The 14,120-nt window shown below is 46.0% G+C and overlaps 1 protein-coding gene across 7 annotated transcripts in view; it reads left to right on the forward strand.

Annotated features, from left to right (window-relative positions):
- The window catches only part of MSI2 (musashi RNA binding protein 2), a 1,814,765-nt gene that overhangs the window by 1,728,892 nt on the left and 71,753 nt on the right, over positions 1–14,120 (forward strand). For all 7 annotated transcript variants that reach the window (XM_086954835.1, XM_086954834.1, XM_086954839.1 and 4 more), the window contains one exon: positions 11,548–11,625. In XM_086954835.1, the coding sequence (XP_086810961.1) occupies positions 11,548–11,589 (42 nt within the window). In that variant the 3' untranslated portion in view covers positions 11,590–11,625. The remainder of the gene's footprint in view (positions 1–11,547; positions 11,626–14,120) is intronic.

Genomic DNA, 14,120 nt, shown 5'->3' on the forward strand with positions numbered 1-14,120 from the left:
GCGGTTTGACGTGGTTCAGAAGAGGAGGAGAAGGTGAGTCAAACGAGTAGGTGGAAGGGGTTAGAGGTTAGTAAAAGCTTGTTTTTTCAATTCTTTCTAGAATCTGTCTTGACGCTGATATCCTTTCATTGCCGCCTCTGTAATTCAGAGATAGGAAGCACTTACCTTTTCATTGTAAATTGTGACTTCATCCTCTCAGAGTTTAGAACATGGAATATGGCCCACTGTCCTACAAAGTATCACATACAGAAAATGGTGTTGAGATGGTGTAAAAATGGCAAAATGAGCAATGAGAATTTTTCAGTGAGGTGTATACAAAACTCGTATTCAGAACACTTACTGCTTAAGTCCGTGGAAAAAAAGAAAAGATTAAAAAAACGAAGGGAAAAAAATGAGAAAACAAAAATGGGTCAAACTCCCATGCTTATACTATACCAGCCCATATGCTTACGAGAAAGCCAACTGGGTAAACCTTGTGCTCATAAGTGCATAAATATGGTGTTAACAGTTGTGAAAATATGCTTTTGTTTCTGGCTCCCAGCTCAAAAACACAGGGGCACACCATTCAATGAGCCCCTCTTTAATGGTGCAGATGTTTTCTGATTCAGAGGATCTGTAACTTTTTTGAACCAACACAGGTGAGTGAGCAGAAACATACAAATTTGTAAGCCTTTCGTTTACTCCCTACTGAAGAAATGACAATTGCTTGGTACTCCTATTAAGGAGTGCAACATCCTCATCTAAACTCCCGACATCTCGTGTGTGGGAGGTGTCTTTGGAACAAGAATGGCCCAGGACCCATTTTTTGAGCCGGATCCCTTACAGTTGAGGGTTTTACTGTTAACGGTTTTGGTTTAACAGTATCTAGGTTTCCACCTGTTTGGAATCACCCAGTCTATTACAGTTGGGTCTCATGGGAGATAGAGTAGAGTTAGCACTGAGCCAGGGCCGGACTGGGAACAGCAGCCAGCCCTGGCAGATTGCTGCTCGACCGGCCCTGGGAGAGGGAGGAGGGGGTTGGGGGGTTTACTAGCAAGAAGCACCTCTCACACTTTTGTTACAGGATGCTGATACTGCAGCACTGCTGCAAAACTGGCCCCAAGTGACAAAACTGGCCCCCAACCGCCGGTACACCTCTGTCGTTGAGGTAGCTGTTTACGCTTTATAAACCTCAGTATTATTATTTTGATTAAAACCGGCCCCCGGCCTACCAGGGAAATTCCTGGTGCCTCCTATGGCCAGTCTGGCCCTGCACTGAGCCCATTTTGGGAATACATTTTATCTTACATGCGAGAGACCTACTTGAATGAGTGTTATTCACAAAGCCAGTGAAACACATAATTAAAATGTTGACCTGTTGCCTTGTGATATGGGGTTCATTGAACGATATATAGCACTTGGTATGAGTCCTGTATTCTTAGATTGCCTAATGTTCTTCATGGGAAGGGTCAGGTTTTCACCCTTCACATCAGAGACCAAGAGATTGATATGCACAGTGATTGTCCCTCAACCCCACCCTTTTCAACATATACATGACACCGCTTGCCAACATCATCCGATCACAAGACATCACTATCCTCTCTTACGCCGATACCCAACTCATCCTCTCCCTGACTTATAAGACAACCACCACCAGGTCCAACTTCCCCAACTGCATAACCATGGTAGCATACTGTATGCAAACCAACTGCCTGCAGCTCAACTCCAGCAAGACAGAAGTGCTGGTCCTTGGCAACAAGACCTCCCCTTTGGACTCCACTTGGTGGCTGTCGGAGCTAGGACCCACAGACCAAGCAAGAAATCTAGGGATCATCCTAGACGACAAACGCAACATGACAGCTCAAGTCAACTCAGTGTGCAACTCCCGCTTCCACAGCCTACGCATATGGTTGCCTCAGAACACAAGAAGGACCTTCACACAACTCCTCACCTGCAACACTCTACAACAGAATCTCCCCACAACTCCTACACAGATTCCAAACCATCCTGAACACAGCTGAAAGACTCATACTCGACTGCCCACACCGCACCTCAAGAGGCTTACCTGGTTCCCCATTCACAAGCGCAGCCAATTCAGACTTTTCACACACACATACAAAGCCCTACATAACACAGGACTAGAATACCTGAACAACCGCATACACTTTAACCAACACACCAGACACCTTCTCTCTCTCTCTCTCTCTCTCTCTCTCTCTCTCTCTCTCTCTCTCTCTCTCTCTCTCTCTCTCTCTCTCTCTCTCTCTCTCTCTCTCTCTCTCTCTCTCTCTCTCTCTCACACACTCCTCACTCGACAAAAGCAAAACTGGAGGCCGCTCATTCTCCTACATCGCATCCAAGACATGGAACAACTTTCCTCAACACATCAGAGCCTCACCTCACGTCTTGAGTTCCGCAAGAAGCTGAAGACCTGGCTCTTCGTCTAAACACCATGGGGACCTCACACCTACACACCTGCCTCGATACCCTCTCGGGTGATTAGTGTGTTATACAAATCAGTATAACATAACTTATTGTGAGCATTGCTTGGTGTTTCATGTCCAAGAACAGCCACACTGTTTTGTGGTTATAACAACCACCCTTCTACGACGGCTTTATTGGTAATTGGTGTAAGAATAATAGAACCTTTCAAGACAATAACTAACACACTTCCACATGAGGACATAGATGGTTGAATATAAAATGGCAATATTTGTGTTTTAAGGATTGAACTAGGCGCAACATGAGTTTTCAAGGGTGACTGAAGCCCAGGTCATGGAAAAAGCGGTTGTTGCCTCGTCGTGTTACCATGTTAGAAAACATTGAAAAAGGTAGTAAAGAATAGCAGTTTGGAGCGCTCTAGCTGCTGTTTTTCAGATTATATTGTTTGTCTCACTGTGTTGTCGGTAGGATGTATTTGATTCTGCCTGACAGCTTCCAAGCAGCAGCAACACACTGCAGGTGTCTGCTTCCTAACATAAAGCAAACGGATTTAACCACACTTCGAAATGGGCACGTTGTGTAATTACATTTTAAAGACATAATGCCACAATAGGACTGCAAATTAGTCCTTGTTTGGTGCTTCTTCACATTATTCCCCACTACTTTTGTAAAACAGCCAACAGATGTGCTTGTCAGGCTCAATTTTCTCTTGAAAGGTTTCTTATTGCAGTTTTTTTCCAATCTAGCGTTAGTCATGGTTGGAAGTGGCACCCTGAAGAGCCTGCCATACCCTCAAAAACGTGTAATGGAAAGAAAGGCAAGTGTTGCACGAAAAAACTTTTATAAAGCTGAGATTTCAAACTCAATCAATGAACTGGTGTTCACTGATTGAGTTTGAAATCTCAAACCCTTGGTTGCAGAAGATTCATTCTTCCATCGAAGGTCTTCTACGCTTCTTTTGCTGAACTGGTCACCCAGCCGTGGGTGATATGAGATCATATGTAGTTGATCCAGCTGTTCATGTGTATAACATGGGCAGAACTTCAGCTGTTGGTTTGATGGAATGTAAATGGCAATTCGATCGGTTTTAAATCCTTTAATTTAGTATTCAGACTCCATTTCAAACTCTTAAAATGTTGGCAAAAAGGGGATTAGGATCCCTGGAAGATAGATGCCTTTCCCAGGATCTCACTGGATCGATATTTAGTTCTTACTTTCAAATCTGGCAACTTTGTTATGAAACTACTGCTCCTCTTAACTTTTGTTTGAGTATCAACAACTTATGTTCTGCCCAGAACCACCAAGCTTGACTACAGTTGATGGGTGATCCATTCAGTGTTTGCTCATGCACATTCAGTGGTGGAAGTTAGAATTACCCAAGTGTGTTCAAATAACAGACCACACGCCCACCGGAAAATTTCATAGCTTTAAAATTATGTAGTCTGTAGAGAAATACAAAGAATGTGATTCTCCTGGGAACTTCACTGCGACATTGAGGTAAACATCTATCCTCATTCACAATTCACTCCTATGAGATAAGCTGTTATACCTTCAGTGTATTTTTAGGAGTGTATGTTTCATGATTTTGTATGTGTTCTGGGTGTACATGTGACAAAGCATTTACAAAATGGAGTTCTGCAGGCTGTCCAGATGCTAAAAGTGAAGCCAATCTTGTATCAGTAGGAGCCAATCCAATCCTCTTGGGATCTGTAACAAAGTTCTCTACTTGTAATGCTGGATGTTGTTCAAGTTTCAGTAGCCTGCCGTACCCTTGCACCCTTAATACGCAAGCTGACGTCTGCAGCAATGTTTAATAGTTGTACAATGATGCTGAGGCAAAGCCACTATGAGACTGTTTTGTTTCAGCCACTATAAGACTGTTTTGTTTCATAAAATATCAATTTGATGAAATGCTAGTGTGAGTACTTTCAAGAGGTGCACCATTATTTACTCCATTTGTTAGAACATTGGCAGCTCTCCAAACACTGTACAAATGTGTGTCGTTGCATGTACCAACTATTAGTGTCCATCTAATGAATGAACTTAGATGCTGTACACACGAGAAAAGGCAGGTGGTTGGATATAGCTAGTGCTAAGTTGTGAGAGTCCCACAGCAAGCATTATATTTCTTCAAAAGGATTGCTCAAATGATAAAGATTAACGACCGCCTGACATTACTAAGTTTTTAGACCGCCGTCTACAAATATACAAAACAGTAAGAGTCAATATCCTGAGCGAAATGTCAGAAATGAAAATGATTCCACACTATATTTCTGTAGAAATCTTCTCCAATCTTGTTTATTCCAAGTTCTGCAAGGTTACAGCCATTTCAGCCATCAGAAACAACTTTAGCTAACACGTGTTTCGTCTTGTGGAAATATCCACCGACTTCCTCAGGGCAAAAACTTCAAATAGTATGGCAAAGGTATAGATAGCTCATATTCTCACGATCACTAAAATCAAGTTCCTTGGGTGTAACAAAAGCGATGTCCTCAGAAAATGGTACCTAAGGAGAGTACCCCTCATGTTGCAATGGTGGAACTTGATTTTAGTGATCGTGAGGATATGAGCTTTCTATACTTTTGCCATACTATTTGATGTTTTTGCCCTGAGTAAATCGGTAGCTATTTACACAAGACGAAACACGTGATGGCTAAAGTTGTTTTCTGATGGCTGAAGTAACTGTAACCTTGCAGAACTTGGAATAAACAAGATTGGAGAAGATTTTTACGGAAATATCGCGTGGACCTAAAATTTCATTTCGGACATTTCACTCAGGATAGTGACTCTTAAAGCTTTGATGCAGTGTTTAAATTATTTGAACAAAAACTGTGTAATTCAGTTTGTTTGCACTTATTAATCCTCCTAATTTGATGATTCTTCATTGCACAACCTATGTTGCAGGAACAGGCTCTGTTTAAAACAAGATCCAAGTGTTCTTCCTATGCCTCTTTGCCCGACGCGTTTCATGGGGCACGGCAGGACCGCCGAGGTCTTTTGACAGCTAGACTGTTGGGGAAAGTTAACTGGGGGCAGTGTTTCCTACCTGAGGGCAGCGGCAGCAACAACACGCAGGAGGGCTGGGCTTGTTTTCTTCCTTCCCACCCCGTTCTGACGCCTGTGACCAGCACCGTTCGTGCAGAGGGCGTGGAAGGTCCAAGCCAGATACTTCAGGTGCGCGGGCAGCGCTCTAGTGTTTCTGACGCTGGGGGAGGTTAAAAGGCGGATGCCAGCACGGCAGCGCAGCAGACGAGCGCAGCGGGCACACCGAAGGCGAGCCCGTCTGCGCCCGTCCGTGGTCGGGCGCGGGCCCAAACGCTTGGCCAATTGGGGAGAAGGATACGGTGGAGTAGAGAGCAACTCCTGAATCCCCGCAGTAATACCCCCAGGGTGTGCCAGCAAAGCCTGAGAGTGGAGATGGATGAGGAATGCAAGCACAGCGGGTTCTGCTGCAAGACGAGGAGAGAGGAGAAACAGGAGTATGCTAGCCTAATCTGTGGGTTGTTGAATGTAAGGTCTTTGCCCAAACATAAATTAGATGTCTATGACCTACTTATAGAGAACCATTTCGATCTCCTGTTCCTCACAGAGACATGGTTGGATAGGGACTCCGCCGCTGACATAGTGGAGGCACTCCCTGAGGGCTACCAAATGATTAGGCAGGATAGACCATTGGGTAGAGGGGGGCATAGCTATCACATTTAAACTACCGCTATGCTGCCAAATGTAGCGAGCGCCCATCTCTGATAGTGAGGCAGGTGCTTTTACTATTAAAGTGAATGGTGGCAACACAGTGAAGGGCTTCCTGATCTACCGACCACCTGGCCCTTACACGAGGTTCATGGAGAGTCTGGTAGAGGGCTGCACTGAGGCCGCACTACGCAGCGATAAATTCCTCGTGTTGGGGGATCTCAACATCCATCTGGAAGATCCCCTGGACAGGGGGGCAGTGGACCTCAGGCAGGAACTGCAGGCCCTGCAGCTAGAGCAAAGAGTAAAATCCCCCACACATCAGATGGGTCATCTAGTGGACCCGATATTTGCCAACTGGGTGGAGGTAGAGGTCAAAGATGTTAGCCCTGTCCCCTGGACGGGCCACTCCCTGGTGCCCTTTGTGGTGCGAATCCTAGCCAGTAGAGTACCGGAAAAGATATCCCTAAACTATCTTAGCCGCAAGTGGACTAAATTTTCGCCTGTAAAATTTAATGCAGCACTGACAGTAGGAGGGGGGGCGAGGATGTGGAAACAGCCAGTAATAATTTGACCAAACGTATCATGGAGGCTCTGGATTGCACGGCCTCTCTCTGCCGGAATAAGGCGGGCTGCCGTATTCAGAGAACGGCCCCGTGGTACAACGACGAGCTGCGGGCAGCTAAGGCGGAGTGCAAGCGCGCAGAGAGGCAGTGGCGGGTAGCCTTTAGGACCCAGGCTAAACAAGATTACTTAGTAAAGAGGCGTATTTACCATGGGAAGATCAGGAAGGCTAAAGCAACCTATTATGCCAATAAAATCAAAAAGGCAGAGAACTCCGCGAAATAATTATTTCTGATTTACAAGACACTCTCGGCGGGTAAGTCCGCCATTGCACTAGGGGACTGCTCGGTGGACTCCTGCAATCGTATAGCGGATTTTTTCGCGGAAAAAGTTTCTAAAATATATTCCTCCTTCCCTAGCCAGATCATGACAAGATCTGAGTTTGTTGAATCTCCTAGGGAAACTGAGGGTTCACCGGTGCTGGCCAATTTCATTACTCCTACTCCAGAAATACTGATACGAATTTGTAGGCTAGTAAAATCGGGCTCTTCCAGGGACCCAATATCCCTTAAACGTTTGGCCGATAGCCTACCGCTTCTGGAGCCCTATATTAAGCATCTTTTAGATGTCGCTTTTAGGACCCATACTGTGCCCAAAGACTGGAAACAGGCGGTAGTGCTCCCCCTGCAAAAGAAGCCAAACATCAGCTTTGAAAAACTTGAAAATCTTTGCCCAATTTCCCTGTTACCCTACATGGCCAAAGTGGCGGAGAAGGCCGTGAATATGCAGTTAATGGAGTTTGTGGAGGAGGCAAGTCTCCTTTGCGATACTCAGTTCGGATTCCGGCCACGACATTCTACAGAATCAGCCCTACTTAGGGCAGTTGAGACCTTGAGGCAGGAGGTGGATGAAGGCAAAACTATGGCTTTGATCCTGTTAGATCTCAGCGCAGCATTCGACACTGTAGCCCATGCCACCTTGCTACAGTGTCTGAATAAGGGTGGGATCTCTGGTGCTGCGCTGAAGTGGATCCAGTCTTATTTGACTGACAGAGGCTTTCAGGTCAGGCAGGGAGACCACTATTCGAGAGTGGTTAATCTGGGTCAGGGCGTGCCCCAGGGGTCGTCCCTGAGCCCGACCCTTTTTAACCTGTATGTTTCCCCAGTGGGTACTTTAGTTGAGAGCCATGGGCTCCGCATAGTGTCGTACGCCGACGACACGCAGCTGGCCATCTCCCTATCGCGCGCGCCCGGTCTTGCTACAGAGAACTTTAGAGTCTGCATGCAGGAGTTGGCAGCCTGGATGTCTGCGAACTGCTTCAAATTAAACGGCAGCAAGACTGAGGTGCTCGTGGTGGGAGGAGGCTCTCCAGTGTGGTCGTCGGCTTGGTGGCCACCTTGTCTGGGGATGACACCTACCCCGTGTCAAGAAGCCAGAAATCTTTGGGTTTGGCTTGATGCTGACCTCACATTCGGACCCCAGATCAACCGTGTTCTGGGGGTATGCTTCGGTGTCCTAAAGAGCCTGCGGAAGATCCTGGACTTGCTGCCGGTGGAGGCCCGCAGGACGCTGGTGCATGCCCTTGTAACGGCGCGACTGGACTACGGCAATCTGCTATATCTGGGGGCGACGGGAAAGAACATCAGTCGCCTCCAGGTGCTGCAAAATGCCGCGGCCCGCCTGGTCTTGAGATTACCTCGAAGGTCGGCATCGGGGAGAGCGCTTCAGGCACTCCATTGGCTCCCTGTGAGAAGCAGGATTGAGTATAAGCATTATGTACATGCCACCGCATTCTGCATGGCAAAGCGCCTATACCACTGCGTGACCTGATTTCTCGCTATGAGCCATCCCGAGCCCTGCGCTCTACTGGAGCAGGGCTAGTGAAAGTCCCCAAAGTAAGAAAGGCTCGGATGGGGGGCAGGTCCTTCCGGTATTTGGCAGCCAAGGGCTGGAACGACCTGCCGTCTGAGCTGCGCCAGGAACCTTCCGAATCCAGATTTAGGGGGAAACTTAAAACCCATCTCTTTCTCCGCTAGACTTGCACTGCTTCCGAACATCTGACTCTGTCACTTCTACTTGTCATAGCGCGGGGACACGCCGGTGCGCGTAACCAGGCGCTCTACAAATCTCCCTATTATTATTATTATTATGTCTATAGTCGAATTTAGAATAACGTTATCGTGTTTTGAGCACTATTTCTGAACTTAGAAGCCAAAAATTACACATTTACATCTTCAGACTTGGACATCCATGTTAGCAATTCAGAAAACATGGACTAGCTGCATAAAACTTGATCCTATTGATAAGATTCTTCAGGGTGCTTGAAAAGGTGTTGAGATTGGCTAGTTGCCCTGCTGATTACTGCATCTATAGGCCCGTGGAACCATAGAGAAGTAGGCACATTTGAGCTGTAGTGGACTTTCAGAGATACCGGCCTGCTGGGAAGTTTTCTGACATTGGAGACAGGAGTGAAGCATTGCCAAGATGCCTACGTATCCGAATAATACACGCTAATGGGCTAGTCGTCAGGCTCCTTACATCATTGGCAGAATACCTGTTTCTCTATTGCTGCAGGCTCTTCTTGTTTCATTTGTTGTCCAGGATGAAACACTGAACACGATTTGAATCTTTGCATCACTCTCAGTTCATGCCACAGCTGTTGCTCCTTCGTTGAAAGTGGGCAACAGGGCATTTTTGTTCTTCCAGTCCTGCGGTGGTTTTCCCAAATAAAGATAGAAGACCAGTTGTACAGCTGTAGAATGATGTCACCATTGTGTGCATTTCTACAAGCAAGGATCTTAGCAATGCTAGGTTAGGGAACTGTATTTCTATGGTGATGCATACTTTTCTAGTTGTATATTTTGTGTGTGTGTGTGTGTGTGTATATATATATATATATATATATATATATATATTTACACAAAGATATGTATGTGTGTAATTTCACAACAGTAAGTTGTTGGCACCCTTCCTAGTTTGTAAATGAGGGGAAGAAGAGTTTTAAAAAAATGATCTGCCTCTCAGCCCCATTAGCCCGATTGGTAGCCTTGCTGCTCTAAATATGTCCATCTTGCCTCTGCATAGAGTATAACTGCATAGTGCTGTCCATTGAACTGACGTGGAACACGTATTTTTTGGCTGAGCTGGGCTCTGCGCTCCTTCCCCTTAGCCTTTTTTATTTGTAATTTATAATCTTTTTCTTTCCGTCCAACCCTCTGGCCGTTTATCCCAGCCTACAATTTTTCGTTCAGTTCCATTCCTATCACAGTGCAATTTGCAAAAGTTTAAAATCCCATCGGATCAGTTGTGCTATCAAAAGTGGAATATTATTATACGCTAAGAGCTCCAATATATCAATTTGAATTACCATCCATCCTCGTTTATCGAGCTCCCTTCATTTCCATTTCTCGCCTAAAATGAACGCCTGGCTGTTCTTGAAAACTTGAGGACTTCGACCTCCAAGGACTTGAAATAAAAGTACTGCCTTGAGTTGGTGAGTTTCTTGTGCCCCCGAAAAGGACCAGCGCATGGCTGCAGTGAAAGACCCCCCCCTACCAGGGCCTGCCCCCTTTCATCATTGGCCTTGCATCCTGGCAACGCCCGATTTCTTTAACTCTTAGAGTTTTTCCCTAAGTGCGTTCAGTCCACTCGATGTTTTCTAACGCGATTTGGTGCACCAGGTGCTTTTAAACGGATTCAGTGCTTCAGACATTTTCAACTACATTTAGTGCAGCGAACTTTTTACAAATGGATTCTGTACCGCAGATGTTTTTCAACTGCATTCAGTGCAGCAGGTATTTTTGACGCAATACGTAGCTTCATATTGAAACTGTACAAAGGGAGATTGACCTATAAAGAAAATCGATTTTACCCTGAAAGACCTTTGAGCTTTGGGATGAACAAATGGCTTTAGGGAGAGTCTTTCAGTCTGTTAATTCCTTCTGTTTGCTGTTTACCCACAACTCACATGTGGTCTCACTCTAACATTGTGTACTTTGGGGCACCTTTGATTTCCTTCCTTGCTTCCATCGTCAGATGGCTAGTCGGTGCTTTCAGTGGGGATGTTGTTTACACTTGTATATATTGCTGTTCTACGTATAAGGGTGAAGCAGTATTTTCCAAAGCCACTTCTCATCCACCACAGATTCCTTCTTCTATAGTTTGCCCCAGTCCTAAGAGCACTCTTTCCGTGAAAAATGCAAATCCTGTACGGTGTTTATTCTCTAGCCCAGCGGATCTTTACCTTTTGACTTCTGTGGACTCCCACTCACCGATTACTGGAATCCAGGGACCCCTGCTGAGTCATTATTGGAAGGCGGGGACCCCTGCCTAAGAAATTTCTATGATTTGAACCTCCCAACAATATACAAAAATACAGACGCAAGCACACAACAAATGCTCTAATAGTTAAATGTTTTGTTTAATTCACAATCGCGCACAGAAAAAGTTTTAATATTTTCAACTTTTCTTCTTTATTTGTATGTACTTTATAAATGTTAATGTTTTCATTTTAATATTTCATTTTGTAAGACAGTAGGGGACCCCCTGGGTAGGCCTGACGGACCCCCAGGAGTCCACTGCTCTAACCTGTATGACTTTCAATATGCTCTATCTTTCCTTTTTTAACACATCTACACTGAGTGTTCACTCCTAAGTATAAGAGGGGAGAACGAGAGATTTATCTATAACTTTCCAAGCTTTTAATTCAACGTATAAGTGTTGGTATTGTCTTTAGGACGTCTCTAGATATTTCATACTGTGCATGCTAGCGCCTGCAGCAGCGATTGTGCCTAAGAATTGCTTAACTACCATGCTTGTTGCTGATCTTGCATGAACGCAACGCTGACAACCTTTCCAATTTTACCTTCCCAGGGACCTCTGATTGCGACGGCTTTCACAAATGGGTACCATTGAAACGTTACTGCTGATTGGCTGCCATCTCCCTCTGAGGTATTGTTGAAATTTTATATTGAGCTTTCCTTCTTTCTATTCAGTCATCTTCAGAATGCCTCATCCTGTATTGTCTCCTGGCTGAATGATGATTGCAGCTGGCTAATTTTTTTTTTGTACTACGTGGTTCAAAGTTTTTTTAGATCTGATACATTTAATACTATTCCATATCATGCGAGTTGTAATATTGGAAAAACTTCAAAATGTGTGAAGCCGTAGGCAACTATTTATTGACCTTGATCTTAAAAAAAGGGCTGTAGTCCGTAGTGTAATACAAAACCATTTGAACGTCACTAAATTTGTCACAAAAAGGTTAATTCCAATAGTGTGGTAGATAGGATGCCAGTATCGGCTAGAGTTCTGGGAAGGAGCTGGATGCATAATTGTTTTTAACTGTTGCTTTCAGTGTGCCAAGGTTATGTCACTAACAAACCTACATGTTTCAAACCTTGTGGGGAATGTAACAGATAGATGTCGGTGTCTGATTCCCCCTCTTGGTCAGTCTTTGGTGTCTGGAGTCGAACCACGACTCCAGGGCGTACACAGACTTTCGGCCAGTGGACTTGAAGGTGGTCTGGGAGCATGTGATGAAGCTTCTAGTTGCATGGCACAAGAAGACAGCACGCCGTTCCTGGTCAAGAGGGAGATCTCGGAGGCCGGGTCAGCTTTGCGACTCCTGAATTCCCTCGAGCCAGAGTGTTCCTTGCCCTACGTAGGGAGTTCTGTACCCTCATGCACTCCATCTTTAGGCCACAAACTCCATCTGGCATGCCTTTAAATCCCAAGGAGCCGATAGGTGCCCCAATTGGGATTAATGTAGGCGGGCTCACCCCTTTATGCCAACTGGACAGTGAATCCAGACGGATTCTGTCCTCGAAGCAGAGACCTATGCTCGAGCAAGCCCTCCAGACACTGCTTACAACATCAAAGGCACTACCCTAGGGTGTGGAACCCGTTGTCCTGTACAACTCCGAGGCAGCTGCGCTGTTTGACGTGGGCACTCGTGTCGGCTGGACCTCACTTACCTGGTTTGTGCATGCTGCCTCTGTCCTTTGACAGACCCAGTGACGACTTGGCCCTTGAGTTTGGTGGCGTAGATGACTTTGGGTTCCCTGAACCAACTGATGACCTGAGCCCGTCCTACTATGAGCACAACTGGTATGAGGAGCTAGCAGATGCCAGCAGACTGGACACACTCCTGATTCTATCCTAGTCTTGCCTCTGGGACCTGCTATGAACTAAAGCGCGTCCTTTGCCATGCTGGTGAGGAGCGTGGCAGAGGTCCTCGACCTGCAGCTTACCTCTGTCACAGTTAAAACTAACATCTTGATGGAGGTCCTTCAACTGGGGCTATCCTCTATGGAGCCCCTACTCTCCTTTAATGAAGCCCTCACTGACATTTTCCTGTGGGCCTGGGCCAAGCCCTGCATAGATGTACTGGTGCACAGGATAACTGCCTGTTGACACCACCTTATATCTGGAGACCCAGCTTTCCTCACCCAGAATCACGGTCCCGAGAACATTGTGGTGCATGCCTCGTCCGCCATAGTCAACCCTAACATATTCCCTACTACTCCACCGGAGAGGGAATCCAACAGGCTGGATATCATCTAGGACAGAATTTGTTCTTCTGCCAGCTTAGTGTTGTGGTCTGTGAACCCTGCATGCCTCTTGAGCCAGTACTCCCACACCATGTGGGACTCTGTTGCACAAGTGCTGCCCACTGTCCTAGAGGAGGCAGGGTCCCTACTGAACCAGGACATACTTAATGGCCTGAATACAGCAAAGTTCACCATCAGCTGTGGATTGAACCCACCAACTCACTGGAAAAGGGCCATCATATCTACAGTGGCACTCCACTGCCACACTAGGTTGAGATCAAGTGGCGTATCGGGGAATATCCATTCGGCATTGATAGAAATGCCCTTTGATGGCATCTGCCTGTTTGGCTGCAAGGTCAATAGAATTTGTTAATGCTTTTAGGAGAGTTGGGTCACTGCTATGTCTATGGGAACCTCCTTGGGGCCATGTCAGCCACACTTCTTCTTTTGCCCATTTTGTGCCTACAGTAGGGGCTCCTAGCTGCATCCGCAATATCAGTCATACTCTGAAGGCAAACAGGCTTCCTAGTCCTTTTATGACTAAAGACAATTTTCCCACATAGGACACTGGATTCAACGCCAGCATACTGTTCCATCCCCGATCCCCCGGCTGCCGCAGTCTCCAAGCCCCTTTAGCAAGCCCTGAGCAGAAGAATGGCCACCCTGTTGGCCGCAGGATCAAACACCACCTGCCCAATGGCAAACAATGACATAAGACAAGTGGGTGGCTTCAAATTGTCCAACAGGTTTACACTTTTGTTTATGGAAACACCTCCACCTTTTTCACATCCTCAGATTGGCTGCTAGTGGACCACCTATCCTTGCTACTGTCACAAGTTGTTGGCTCTTTTGGCCAAAGGGGCCATTTAGAGAGTGCTGGCATCAGAAGTAGGG

This window comes from Lissotriton vulgaris, chromosome 2_1, assembly GCF_964263255.1.
Source record: "Lissotriton vulgaris chromosome 2_1, aLisVul1.2, whole genome shotgun sequence".
Classification (NCBI taxonomy): domain Eukaryota; kingdom Metazoa; phylum Chordata; class Amphibia; order Caudata; family Salamandridae; genus Lissotriton; species Lissotriton vulgaris.